Here is a 14864-nt window from a genome sequence, read left to right as displayed (position 1 = left end):
CATCAGTCAGTAAAAATGCAGATGCTCCTGTGCTGGCAACATCGACCAATCCCAAAAGTTGTAGCATTCAAACACCATTTTGTGATACAGCAACGGGTAGAAAGATGTGGCAGAGGTAAAAACACAGCTCCCTAACAGAAAACTTATTCACAATGGTGACAGGACGCGATGAGTCCTTCAACACGAGCTTCAGGAATTAAACAATGATACACAAAAGGTACCTGGTGTGTTGTGGAAAGCCTTCTTTAAGGCATTTAGGACAGACTTGCGGGTTTTATGGTACAGCTGCCTCTAAGCCATACTGGCCCCTATACTAATGCAGCTGTTTTTACAGATCAAGGTGATCAGGACTGTGAAGTTGCTTCTGCAGCCACTGTGAAATTGATAACTCTTTCCTAACCTTCAGGGTTGTTCCATTCCGAGAGCAGGGATGTTGTAGAAACAGACCGGACCGGAACGCAGCTCCGTGACTTTTCTTTTTAGCCCTGGAGTGGAGATGTCATCCAACAAAATGTCTTCTGGGCCCACCACCCAATGATTGGTGTTTAACTGTGCAGAAGTGAATCAGTGTCGATAAGAATGCTCAGAGGATGCTAGGTGCATGTACAGTGTTGTTGCTCTCTCTGGCGATTAGAACCCATCACTGCCAAAACATTTTTTTTAGGGGTCTCCCCTTCACGTGTTTCCCAGCACACATACATCCTCACCATCTTCCTCTTTGTAAAGAAGATGCAGCAGAATTTCAGAATATTCTGGTTGATCTATTGATTTCTTTAAACAACCTGATCCTGAAAATTACCATCAGGGTCTCTAATATTAAGGGGTAATGCAGACAGACTCAGAATATAAAAACATAACATAAAAGAAAGACCCGATTGCGTATAGATATCTGGTAAGGCAAGTATTGTGCATAGAATGATCTGTCTGGGGGTGAAATCTAAGGCTTGCACAAAGTGTTTGGTTAACTCTCTGTAAAGTTGTCTAAAGCACTGTTTGAGTCACGGGCTTACCAAAGCCAGGTGGTTTTATGAATGCTTTACATGCAATTATACCTGCAAACTGTTAGCCATTGGTAAATGGTTCATAAAAGTACAAGAGGTACTTCCCCCCACCCCCCAAATTAAAATCTCAAAGACTTTGGTAGCTCTGTTTTATAACCTCACATGGCAGCTATTGCACCTGCCTGTTGGGAAATAGTATACCACACTTTCAGATTAGAACTCTGCCCACATGGAGGTTGAAGCATGAGTCCTAATCATTTTTACAGGATCATCAGAGTCAGGATGACTACAAGACACCACTTCCCTTTGCTGCTTCAGGGCTTATGGATCATGACTGGCCTGGGGGCAGAATTACGTGTTTTATTCAACTAAGTTTATACTAAAATTTTATTTAAAATAATCTGTAATCACACCGCTTCTGTAAACTACCATCAGATAGCTTGCAACTCACATGGCTGTCTGTAGGTTTTCTCTGTTAACTTCTCACACGCTTAGCTGCCCGTTCTCAACTGTCAGAACTAGAGCTCCCTAGCAGTCACAGGCTTCTATGACCAATGCAAACTCAATGGGAATGCAGTTGTCCTTCTGATCTCTAAGAGTTAAATGGCAAACATTTATAGCGACATTGCGCCAATAAAAATTAAGAACATGACAGCAATATTACAGCGGATACATAGATATTGTTTAAAAGTTGTGCCATGTTAATTTAAAAAGAATATATATCAATTAAAATGTTTCAAGATTTGGATAAGAAATAAACATTTAGACACAAATTCAAAAGAAGATTTTTAACTTTGTTATTTCTTTGACTTATTTTACTAAACTTTGACGAAGTTTGTAAATTGCTGCGCAGAATTTGGCAACCTCTCTAATTTGTAGGGGGAATTTCATCTGAGAGGAGCTTCCTAACCTGAAGTTTTTCGGAATAACCGGAGATTTTCACAAGCATGGACCGGGGAAAGCTTAGAGCGCTGTTTACAATGTGTGTGTGTGTGTGTGTGTGTGTGTGTGTGTGTGTGTGTGTGGGAGAGAGAGTTTGAACCCCTCTTTCATGCCCCCCCATCGGTTTCATTTTACTGGTCATAAGGGTGATGTGCATGGCTTTGGTTTCATTTTTGCCCCAATAAAGAAACTGTTTGTAAGGTATAGATTTTTTAATTGATGTCTGTTCTTTTTGTACATAAAACTTATAACACCACACACGTTAAAACAGAAAGACTGTTTAAATGATTTTTTAAAACATTTCACACGTTCTGACACGTTCATCACGGCTTTATTTTGTACTTTAGTAGAAACAATTGTTGGCTTGACAGGTAGATATCTCTTTGCAGTGCACGCAGCAGGTGCTGTCTACATCACGATGCGCAATCTCCACTATTTCTGAAAAGATGTACCAGGGAAGCTTTTTATCGCACAACTGGGAAGAGCAAAGGAAAAAAATACATTAATAGTCTCTCTCCATACATCCCGTCTCTACCCTTTAAGCCTCAGCACCCACTGATTTCACCCCTATACCTTATCTGTTAAAATAGGTCCGATACACACAGGTTGTCTTTTTACAAATGCCTCTCCTGTTGCTTTTGCTTCCTCAACCACAGGTTGTGAGTCTGCTGATTCAGGGCCTTTTCTTCCTGCTTTTAGTAAACAGCTGTTATCTTGAAAAAAGTCAATCTTGTTACATTCTAAACAACAGTGGCGCGAGACAGGTCTGTGAGCCGCTTCTATTATTTTTACAAAGTCCATTCGTTGTATATTATATTCACGCAGCTGCATAAGAGATAAGACAAGAAAACATGCATGAAAACACGCAACTGTTAACCTTATGCCTACCGATCCCCCCACACACACACCCGTAGCACCCCCGTCAGACTACTCAGAACGTACAATTTCTACTAAGTCTTTGGAACACAGTTTTTCCTTTTTCAAAGTTGCATAAATGGTCATGGTCGGGATCTTTTCGAGGTTCGTTGGATTCTTGTTTCGCATCCTTGTTTTCAATGCTACCTAAGTCATCTTTGATGGGCACGTTGGTCAGAGGTTTAGCCTGGTTTGAACATGTACCAGCCATTCCCGGGACTAAGGATGTCTCTTTCAACCTTTTTTTTTGCTCTCCACCCCGCCCCTGGCATAAACCTTTATAAGGGAGAGCGAGGTCCCTATTTCTCCCAGCAGGATTTTTGAGGCAGATTTTCTGATTTTGCAGAGAGAGACACACATCCTGTTAAAAAATTCTTTGTAACGTCTAGAAGGAAGCTCTTTTGATTTAATTTCAACCCATTGGTTCTGGTCCAACCTTCTGGGGCAACAGAAAACAACTCGGCACCCTCCTCTATATGACAGCCCTTCAAATACTTGAAGATGGTTATCATATCACATCTCAGTCTTCTCCTCTTCAGGCTAATCATACTCAACTCCTTCAATCTTTCCTCATAGGACTTGATCTCCAGATCCCTCACCATCTTTGTTGCCCTCTTCTGGACATGTTCCAGCTTGTCTACATGTTTCTTAAACTGTGGTGCCCAAAACTAAACACAGTACTCTAGGTGAGGTCTAACCAGAGCAGAGTAAAACGATACCATCACTTCGCATGATCTGGACACTGTACTTCTGTTGATACAGCCCAAGATCGCATTTGCCTTTTTAGATTCCGCATCACACTGCTGACCCATGTTCAGACCCCAAGATCCTTTTCACACACATTACTGCTCAGACAAGTCTCCCCCATTCTATAATTATGCATTGGATTTTTCCTACCTAAATGCAGAACTTTGCATTTATCTTTTTTGAAGTGCTTTTTATTATTGAAGGCTTTCACGGTCTGAGTTCATTGGTTCTTTTTGGTTATCCGGGCTGTGTGACCATGGTCTTGGTATTTTCTTTTCTGACGTTTTGCCAGCAGCTGTCCTTCAGAGAGACACTGTCCTTCAGTGTTACTCCTCTGAAGTTGCCTGCCACAGCTGCTGGCGAAATGTCAGGAAAGAAAATACCAAGACCACGGTGACACAGCCCGGATAACCAACAAGAACCAATGCATTTTATTAGTTTTAGCCCAATTCTCCAGCCTGTCAAGATCATCCTGTATCCTGGCTCTATCTTCTACTGTATTTGCTACCCCTCCAAATTAAGTATCATCTGCAAATTTAATAAGCATCCCCTCTATTCCTTCATCCAAATCATTTAGAAAGATATTGAACAACACAGGGCCCAGGACAGATTCCTGAGACACTCCACTAGTCACTCCTCTCTAAGTGGATGAGGAACCATTAATAAGAACTCTTTTGGTGTGATCTGTCACCCAGTTACAGATCCACCTAACAGTAACAGGATCTAGGTCACATTTTTCCAATTTGTCTACAAGAATATTATGGGGAACCTTACCAAAAGCCTTACTGAAATCAAGATAAACTATGTGTACAGCCTTCCCCTGATCCAGCAAGGTAGTAACTTTCTCAAAAAAGGAGATAAGATTAGTTTGACTTGACTTGTTCTTCAGAAATCCATGCTGGCTCTTAATGATCAGATACATCCTTTCTAAATGCTGTCACCCAGTTGCAGATCCACCTAACAGTAACAGGATCTAGGTCACATTTTTCCAATTTGTCTACAAGAATATTATGGGGAACCTTATCAAAAGCCTTACTGAAATCAAAATAAACTATGTCTTCAGCCTTCCCCTGATCCAGCAAGGTAGTAACTTTCTCAAAAGTTCTTTAAGTACCCTTGGATGCAATTAATCTGGCCCTGAAGACTTTGTTTCATTTAAAGAAACTAGGTGTTTGTACACTACCCCAATACCAATCCTAGGCTGCAACTCCCTTCCCTCATCATGTGTTCTGTTTAAGCCATGTTGAGCACCGTTTCCCTCGCAAGAAAAGACTGAGGAAAAGTAGGAATTGAGCAATTCTGCCCTCTCTTCATCTCCTGTTACAATTTCACTTTCCGGTCCCCATAGTGGGCTTATTATGTCCTTGTTCTTATTCTGACTCTGTACATATGAAAATAACCTTTTGTTGTTATTGTTGTATTTAACATCTCTCGCTAGGCTAAGCTTATACTGAGCTTTAGCTTTCCTAATGCTCTCCCTACAAGCACTAATTATTTGTTAATATTCCTCTTTGGTTATAAGGCCCTCCTTCCACTTCCTAAATGATTCTTTTTTATTTCTCAAATCTTTAAAAAGCTGCTTATGGAACCACCCTGGCTTCTTTAGGCTCCTCCCATTTTTCCTTCTTATAGGAAGGGTTTGTGATTGTGCCTTCAGTATTTCATTTTTAAGAAACACCTACTCTTCTTGAACTTCCTTCTCCTTAAGTATTTCTGATCATGAGATTCTACCCAGTTTAAGTTTGTTAAAATCTGCTCATTTAAAGCCCAACCTATATGTCTGTACAGTTTTTCCTTTCCCCAAGATTGTAAATTACATGGTCACTACTACCCAGGATGCCTATTATGTTAACCTCATCAATCAGTTCTTCCCTGTTGGTGAGAATCAAATCTAAGATAGCAGATCCCCTTGTTTTCCTATCCACTTTCTGGAATATGAAGTTGTCAGCAAGACAAGTCAGGAATTTATTGGATCTTGCATTTTTAGTAGAGTTGGATTTCCAAAAGATATCCGGGTAATTAAAATCTCCCATGACCACTGTGTCCCGTCTCTTTGAGAACTTTGTAATCTAGTCTAGGAGTGTCTCATCCAAGTCCTCTGCCTGGTTTGGTGGTCAATAACAGACCCCCACCATAATATCACGATTATTTCTTACTCCTTTTATTTTTACCCATAGACTCTCGACTGAATTACCATGCTCAGGTTCATGTAATTCTTCACAAGCATACACATCTTTGACATACAATGCTACACCCCCCTCCCTTAGTCTAACCCTTTTAAACAAGTTGTACCCCTCAATCTCAACATTCCAATCATGAGTGATATCCCACCAAGTTTCAGTAATGCCCATTAGGTCAAAATCCCCTTCCTGTATAAGGGCTTGGTGGGATATCACTCATGATTGGAATGTTGAGATTGAGGGGTACAAGGTCCTTCACCTTCTTAACCAGAGCCGCATAGTCTCTTTTAATACATTCTAGACTGTGTCGGGCAACATCATTTGTTCCCACATGAATGAGCAAGAAAGGGTAATAATCTGTGGGCTTGATGAGACTTCCTACCCTTTCTGTCACATCCTGAATGCAGGCACCTGGCAGGCAGCAGACCTCTCGAGATGACAAGTCCGGTCGGCACACTTTAGACCCTACCCCTCTCAGTAGGGAATCCCAAATTATCAGAACATGCCTCTTCCTAAATTGGGGAGTGGAAGATCAAGTCCTCTCATGCGCAGGAGCTTGAGAAATTTCTTTCAAGCTTTGGGGGGTGGGTAGCCCTTGTTCCAGTGGCCCAGAATCAGTATCTATGGGGAGATTCTGGAACCAATTGCTGAGCAACAGAGGATCAGAATGACTCCTGATTTTCGACTTCCTGTGAAGATGCCGACCCAGCGCCATGTCCTCTGAGTTCGCTCGGAGGAACCGAGAGGCGTTTTGAATCGGGGCTCTTTCCAAAAGCCCCGTCTCCGATCCTAATCAGGGGATCGGAATGCAGGTAACCCCCTGTTGCCGAAGAAGAGCGGTTTGACTCCCAAACCCCCCCTCTCGCTGAGGAGGAGGAGTTGGTCGGAGCCCTGCCAGCTGAGGAGGACTTTCATCGCCGCGAAACGCCTCGAGGACTCAGAAGCTGTGGTCCCCTTCACATTACACTAAATATCGTACAAGCAAATGACAGAGAACCCCGTCTTTCAAGCTCCATGTAAGTCACTTGAACTCCTTTTGCTTATCATAACAGATTTGAACAACTGGAACTGCTTAAAATACAACTAAGACTTTACACCCCATCACCCAGACTTTTAAATGATCATCTGGCTAAAAAGTCTGTTTAATTAATACAAACTGAATTAGCAGGCAAATAAAAACAACCTGGAAGATTTGAGTGGCGTCGATAGCTTCCAATCGGCAGCTGCAGTGTGAAGGGGAGGAGGAGTACTTTTAGCTTTCATTTTCCCCCTCTGGAAGAGTCTTCCAGGCACATACTCAGGAAGAGACCTCTCTAGGACTTGGAAACCAAAGAGGGGGGTCGTGCCGGTGTGCCTCACTCAGTGCAACACCAAAATAGATCCTACTTTCCGAAATCAGAGTGAGAGTCACGGAAGGCTCACAACCTTGTACTTCCAATTCTGCCTAGCAACAGCACTAAAGCTAATAGATTCTCTTCACAATTTCACTGAACCAGTCTGCCTGCTTACATTTATTTCTGGTCAAGGAAAAGGAGAAAAGCCACAGACAATCATGGAAATAAACTATCAGAAGATACAGGAAATGTTGGCTGAGCAAAATGAATTAATAAATGGACTAGTAAAGAAGAAGTTTGAACAGGTATCTAAGCAACAAGAGCAATCAGTTACACAAATGACTTTAATTATCACTCAACAGTTTGCTGATGTTATAAATGAGATCAAGGAAATAAAAGACCAAATTACACAAATGAAAGAGAGTATGAATAAGATGGAACTTTCAATTAACAACAACGCGGAAGATGTGAAAAGACTCAAAAAAGATATGAAATCCCACGCACAACAAATTAATACTATACAATTCCAGGAACAGCAAATGAAAGATCAACTTGCTATTTTGGATCTACAACAAAGAGAACATAATCGACGCATACGCAATCTTCCGGAACAACTTGGGTCTACCAGAGATGACATCATCAAATCACTGGCTGAAATATTGCATCTAAATGTACAAGAATTGAATGCAGCAATAAACAAGATATATAGAATTCCTTTATCAATACGGGTACAGAAAACAAAAGCCAGAGAAATTCTGATCTCCTTCTTTGACATCAGGATGAAAAATATTATCATAAAATTTCAACTGGAGAATCAATTGAGATTTGATAATATACCACTGATAATTCTCAAAGATATCCCACGTCACCTGATGGAGAAGAGAGCTGTATACAAAGATTTTGCAGAATTACTCAGAAATAAAGGAATAAAATATAGCTGGTTGCTACCACAAGGTCTTACCTTTACCTATAAACAAACTAAATATGCTATCAACTCATTGGAAGACATGGATTGTTTTTTTACAAGAAACAGTGAGCTATCAACTCAAATTGTTGGAAAACAAGCAGAAGACTCTATAGTCCACGGAATACAGGGCATTGACTGTTCCAGACAGGAGACCACTTCAAGCAAAAAAGTGATTGGTGATAGAAATTCCCAACAGAAGAAAAAGAATAAGAAGAAGGGCTGAGAAAGCTGGAAGAATACTAATTTGACTTTTAACATGGGAAAGGTGGGGGGTAGAGGAAAAATACTATAAACATTGTTTTTGTATAAGGTTATTTTCTTTTTTTTCTTTAATCCTCTTTTTTTCTTTTTAGATTTACACATGTATTTTGAGATGAATATATGGAGGGAAATGGGATTTTTATCTCACTGTTTTCTTAAATGTTCTTATTTTTTATTCTTTTTTCTCTCTCCTTAGTATCATTAATATTAAATAAATTGGATAAGGAGAAAGTATAATATGAATAGGGTGACTTATAAATGAATTAGAATTCATGGATGCAAAGGAGATCTTAGATATTTTAGAGAGGAAGGAAGATGGTGGGGAAGTCAATTATTTTTGATTGTATTTTGAAGACATACATCTAATAATTTTATGAATTGTTAATGATTATCTTTATTGATATAGAGGATGTAGGTCTAAATGAAATGTTGTTTATTATTGAAAAAATAAATAAATAAATAAATAATATATATATAAAAAGAATGACTCCTGATTTTCTGGCTCCTGTGGCTCACATTCATCCATGTGCCCTCCTCCTGTGTTGTTTGCAACTCCATTAGTTGAGATTCCTTAGTCTCCTCCTGTTGCCCCCTCAAGAGTGCTTCATGCATTCTGTCCATGAACTCTTCACCCTCCTTTATAAAATGTAGTGTGGACAAGTGTGCCTCAAGTCCCTGTATCTTCTCCTCCAGCAGGGCTACAAACCTAAACTTGCTGCAAGTGCAATTATTGTTACTCTCAGGTAAGAATACAAACATGCCACAGACCTTGCAACTGCCTCAGCTCCCTCACTAGCCACACTACTGTGATCCAATGCTGAAGTTGTTCAGTTTCTTTCCTGCACTACTTTGATCCTTCCCCTGACAAACTGCCTCTCAAGGCTCCCTGCTTGAAGAAGCAAAAACACATTAAAATGTAGAGACTTTTCAGCTGCTTACTAGAGCCTCTGGCAAGAGGAGCCTTCTTAAATACTCTCAGCCCCACCCTTCAACAGCAGAGCAATTAACTTCAGCCACACCAGCCCTTCCTAACTCAGCAACAGCTAGATAAAAGAACAAAGAGAACCACTCAGAAACCCCTTTCCAGCAGGCTCTAACCACCCACTTACTCTCACACACAACAACCAAGATCAAGATAATTCATGCCACAGTATTCCCTATTACTATGTATGTGTGGGTGTAAAAGTTGGACAATGAAGAAAGCTGATGGGAAGAAAGTAAATTCCTTTGAAATATGGTGTTGAAAGAGAGTGTTATGGATACTGTGGACTGCCAAAAAGACAAATCAGTGGGTTCTAGATCAAATCAAGCCTGAACTGTCCCTAGAAGAGAAAATGACTAATTTGAGGCTATCATACTTTGGTCACGTTATGAGAAGGCAAGAGTCACTAGAAAAAACAGTCATGCTAGGTAAAGATGAAGGCAGCAGGAAAAGAGGAACACCCAACATGAGATGAATTGACTCTGTAAAGGAAGTCATGGCCTTCAGTTTGCAAGACCTGACCAAGGCTGTTAACGATAGGATGTTTTGGAGAACATTGATTCATAGGGTCACCGTGAGTCAGAAGCAACTTGACGGCACTTAACATACACACACACGTATGTATGTATGTATGTATGCCCCACCCTCCCTGGCCAGGGCCAGCTCAGGGTGGGTTTAGTTTAACCTTCCCTTGCTCATGATTCCGCTGCCAGGTCTTCCTTTTGTAGAACTTTTCTGGATTCCAGACTGGTCCACTGATGCCAGGCCACGCAACCGGCCAGCGGTTTTGCTGTTCCTTTCTCACTCTTTAGTATTTCTACCAGATTTCACCTTTTATCAGAGACTTAATTGGCCACTAGATGGCAGGCCTCTTGCAAGACATCTGTGGTTCATTCTGAGGGAATTTAGCCATCGGTCCTGTTCCTTCTATGGGCTCTTCATAAAACTTGAAAGGGGGAAGGGGATATTGAGGCATAGGGTTTTCCAGATGTAAAGAGAATCTCTTGATAAATAATGGCAATTTATGCTTCCACAGGTGATGTGCTTGACGTCTGTGAATCTAATAACAGCTTTTTCATCCACTCTCAGGGCTTTTTGAAGCTACGCTGGTCTCGTTTTGCCCGGGTTGTCTTCACTCGCTCTGTTGCCATCCTTCCTACTGTTTTTGTTGCTGCTTTCAAGGGTGTAGCAAATCTGACGAGCCTGAATGACTTTCTCAACGCACTGCAGAGCATCCTTGTAAGGTTCCTGCCCCCATCGCCATACGGGAGCATATCTGGTTCAAAGACACATGAGCCTTATGTGCTCCCCCCACCCCATACAGCCTCCTTTCTGACACTCAGCTCTAACCTGGCTGGGCCTTCCTTTTTCTCCTACTGGTCAAGGAGACTGGAGGGATTGCCACTCTCCCAGAGGAAATTAAACCTGAACATTCCTTGCTGTTTTCATTCGCATTTATTTAAATGTATGCAAATTAAAACTCACCTGAACCAAGAAAACTCATTAACCAGAGGGAGGTGGGCAGGGAGGATTTCAGAAGAACTGCTCTAATACTGGCCTGCTAGAGAGACATCTGTAGGTGCAGAAAAGTTGTGGGGTGGGCAAGAGGCAATTGGTGTCCTCAGGTACACGTCTGCTGGTTCACACATTACAGAGTACACAGGTTGGGTCTGGGGACCTCACCCTGTCTCACACAGGACATGGACCCCAGACCAAATCTGTGTATTCTGTAATGTGTGACTCAGCATGCACAAGTTTCAAAGAAGTGAGAATTACTTAATAGCCAGTGATTTCTTATAAGTATTTTGGAAGCCTTGGAATGAAAAGATTTTGGAAGCTTCAAGCGGGAAACTTGAGATCCTTTAAAATACACTCAACCCACGTTATCCCCCTTATTTCCAGCTACCTTTTGCGGTCATACCTGTTCTCACGTTCACCAGCATGCAGCCTCTCATGCAGGACTTCACCAATGGCATGTAAGTAGTTCAACATGGAGATCCCATAAAGTACACAGCATGATTTCCAAAGATGTGTTGGAAGAATGCAGCAGTTAATAATTGGAAAGATTCTTGGTACAAGTAATACACTTTACTGCAGATACCTCAACATTATTGAATGTGCAACCTGACCATTTCCCTTCTCTGATCTTCCTATCCTGGAAATTTTCTACCTCACCCTATCCATCTTTGCTTTGCAATATCCAAATATTTTCCAGGTTTCCCAATAGCAAGTGTTATTCTGGATATGTCCATGTTATTAAAAGGAAATGATAACTCTGGTAGAATAAATAAAGCAGATATGCATAACTCATTCTAATTACAATATGTGGAGGAAAAGAAAATTTGCAGATCTTGACATAGTTTGTGGGGAGGGGCTATGGGTCTGGAGCCTGAACATACAGGGGCCCAGGGACTATTTCTCATTAGAAGAGGCAGGGGACTCTCATGGAATCACTGTTCTCTGATTGCTGGAAGCCTTGCACAACATTTAAACCCTTTTGGAGCCTTTAACATGTACTTTCCTCGTTTTTTCCAACCTATGAGCGCTAGAATCTTCCATTTTCTTAAAACTAAAAGTGTAGCTCAAGGGTCCCCCAACATGGTGCCTGTGGGCAACATGGTGCCTCCCAACACCTTTTGTGGCACTTGCCAAGTGTTTTTAGGGAGTAGGTGGGACCAGGTAGGGCTTTTGCCCAGCAAGGCTTCTGATTTACTGTTGGAGATTTGATTGGCTGTGCAGATTTTTTAAATGTTGCTTTGGCAGTAGCTGCCACTACAGCATAAGGATCTACACTGTTACTGAAATTAAGATGTGGCCATCATTTTGGGGCTGGCTCCGCCTCCTGTGGCAGTCATTTTGTTGCTGTGCCCACCATGCTGTGTCAGAATTCCAAATGTGCCTGTAGGCTCAAAAAGGTTGGAGACCCCTGGTGTAGCTTCTCAGATATCTCAATTCTAGATATATGCAACACACAGCTCTGCCCGTTGTTGGTACCTACATCCCCTCCTGCCTTCCATTCCCATTCCCCTGAATGGCTCCGTTCTCTCATGAATGCATCACAATCTGCCACTTGTGGTTATTTTCCTATTTCTGTGTACCATACTAAGTGGCAGACGATAGTGGGAGTTGAGCTTTGTTTCTCACGTATAACCAAGAGTTAATCTAAACCACAGATGCAAACTAGACTTATTGGTAGCATATCTGAAGCTTTCAATCCAGATCTATTCTAGTGCTACATAAAACAGGTTGTAGGAGTCCAATTGATAAGTGCAAAAGGGGTACACCAGTAGGGTGATGTTCAAATATCTCTTTGGTCATAGCTGATCTCCCTGCAGCCATTTTCCCCTCTAACGTAGGCACTGGAAGCAAGCCTGGCTGGAAACAAAATGCTTATGGAGAAGAACTGTAGCTAAGGGATCTGGGTAAAGGTTCCATGGTCCCCCGCACCCATGGCACACTTTTTGGTCTTTACATTAGAGCCTCATGTCCCCACGTGCCATCTGACAAACCTGTAGTGTGTGATAGCTGTTGGATTCTGAGAGGGGCTATTCCACTTCAGTAGTTATGACCTGTATCTTTGACCTCTTTTTCCATATTCTTATTCCTCTCTCCTTAGAATAGGGAAGACTGTGATGATCCTGATCACTGGACTGGTCTGTGCAGTCAATTTGTACTTTGTGGTGACAATTATAATGGATCTGGAAAATGTGACATTCTACATTCTCACTGGATTGGCCCTAGTTGCATATGTGGTCTTCGTCTTCTACCTGGTATGAAGTCCATCACTGAGTAGGCCAACCTCTGATCTGTCTCTACTGGGCTGGAAAACTCATCCCAAGTTAGGTCAATGACTTATTGGTCTGGCTCAGTACAATGCTTCACTTTTTCTTTTTTAATGCCAGTGCCTTTTCAATATCCCCAAAGAGAAGGAGGAAGATGTTTCTCCAGTCCCATCAGTCCTACTCATAGAATCAGAGTTGGAAGGGGCCACCAGGGTCATCTAGTCCAACCTCCTGCACAATGCAGAAAATTCATAACTACCTTCCTCCAACACCCCCAGTGACCATGCCCAGAAGATGGCCCAAAAAACCCCTCCAGGATTCCTGACCAATCTGGCCTGAAGGAAAATAGCTTCCTGACTCCAAAGTGGTGATCAGCATTTCCCTAGGCATGTAAGACAGGACCACAAGAGCCAAACACTGATGCAACCCTTCTTGCCCTCCCTCTCATGATCCGCCTACGTTCATAGAATCAGCATTGCTGACATATGGCCATCTAGCCTTTGCTTTAAAATCTCCAAAGAAGGAAAGCCTACCACCTCCCGAGGAAGCCTGTTCCACTGAGGAACTGCTCTGTCAGAAAGTTCTTCCTAATGTTTAGCTGGAAACTCTTTTGATTTAATTTCAACCTGTTGGTTCTGGTCCAACCTTCTAGGGCAACAGAAAACAACTCCACACCATCCTCTATATGTCAGAGGCTACAGTGTGAATTTCCCCCAATGAACACCAAGTCTATCCCCAAGGATCATTTTCTTCTTATCTTTTATCTACAAATATTCAAAGGTGTAGCTGCATGAGGCTGGGGCTAGTATCCACAGTGCCACACCATCTGCCTCCTTCTGGATGAAGGGGCACTCCATTAGCCAAAGGAAGTGGGAGAGGGCTGACATCAGTTTAGGACAGCCTAAGAGCAGTGTTGTGGGGGGGAGCACTGCCAAATCATATGGTAGTTATAGGAGTCTGGGAGTTGACATAAGTGGTTAGAGATGGGATGAGGATGAACTGGTGCTATAAGGAAGGGTTGGGAAAAATTGAAGGCTGCTTGGCATGGTTGTGAAGACCCCCTCATTTGTTTCTTGTTTTGTCATACCTCCATTCTAGATTTGGACATGCCTCATCTCACATGGAGCCGCCTTCCTGGCTCAAGGTCTTCACACTCGATTCACTTATGGTCTGCAGTGATAGCACATTCCTGGAAACAGCTGGATCTCTCTACTATAACTGGAAGCAGCTGCTCTTCTGGACCTTTGTCTAGGCAAAGCAGCAGAAGTGCCACAATGCTGATCTCCACTGACATCAGTAACTGTAGCTCAGTGGCAGAGCTATGCATAAGTTCTCAAGAACAGCCTTTGGCTACCTTCAATTAAAGAATCCAAACACTCTGAAGAACTGCAGCCCATCACCAAGATGGTTCTGGACTAGATGGACCATTGTTCTGATTCAGTATAACATGGATGCTTATGTCTTACTAAGTTGAAAAGGGAGAAAAGTCTTCTGGTTGCTCATCCATGTTACGTTCAGGGAGGAGGACACCACATACACAACTTTTTCCAAAAGGGCATTTGAGACTAGAGGATAGGCACTCAGATCACTCTGTGCACAGTTGTGTGCTTACTCCTCACTCCCATGTGCTACTGGGTTGGGTTGGAAGTTCCCTCTGTTTTTGGAGGGAAGAGATTCTACACACAGTGTCACAACCCCTACCATCTGCTTGGTCTCTCATTTGTGGCAGAACAGTGGACATGACATTCTTTGA

General features: G+C 42.1%; 1 protein-coding gene across 1 annotated transcript in view; it reads left to right on the top strand.

Annotated features, from left to right (window-relative positions):
• Positions 1-14331, top strand: part of SLC11A1 (solute carrier family 11 member 1) — a 133110-nt gene extending 118779 nt beyond the window's left edge. Inside the window, exons 12-15 of the mRNA XM_056861354.1 lie at positions 10419-10568; positions 11232-11305; positions 12946-13099; positions 14210-14331. Coding sequence (XP_056717332.1) covers positions 10419-10568; positions 11232-11305; positions 12946-13099; positions 14210-14290 — 459 coding nt within the window. The 3' untranslated portion in view covers positions 14291-14331. The remainder of the gene's footprint in view (positions 1-10418; positions 10569-11231; positions 11306-12945; positions 13100-14209) is intronic.
• The last annotated feature ends 533 nt before the right edge of the window (positions 14332-14864 follow it).

This window comes from Euleptes europaea, chromosome 15, assembly GCF_029931775.1.
Source record: "Euleptes europaea isolate rEulEur1 chromosome 15, rEulEur1.hap1, whole genome shotgun sequence".
Taxonomy (NCBI): Eukaryota; Metazoa; Chordata; class Lepidosauria; order Squamata; family Sphaerodactylidae; genus Euleptes; species Euleptes europaea.
Note: the sequence above shows the minus strand (reverse complement) of the source record. Positions and strands in the feature narration are given on the sequence as shown.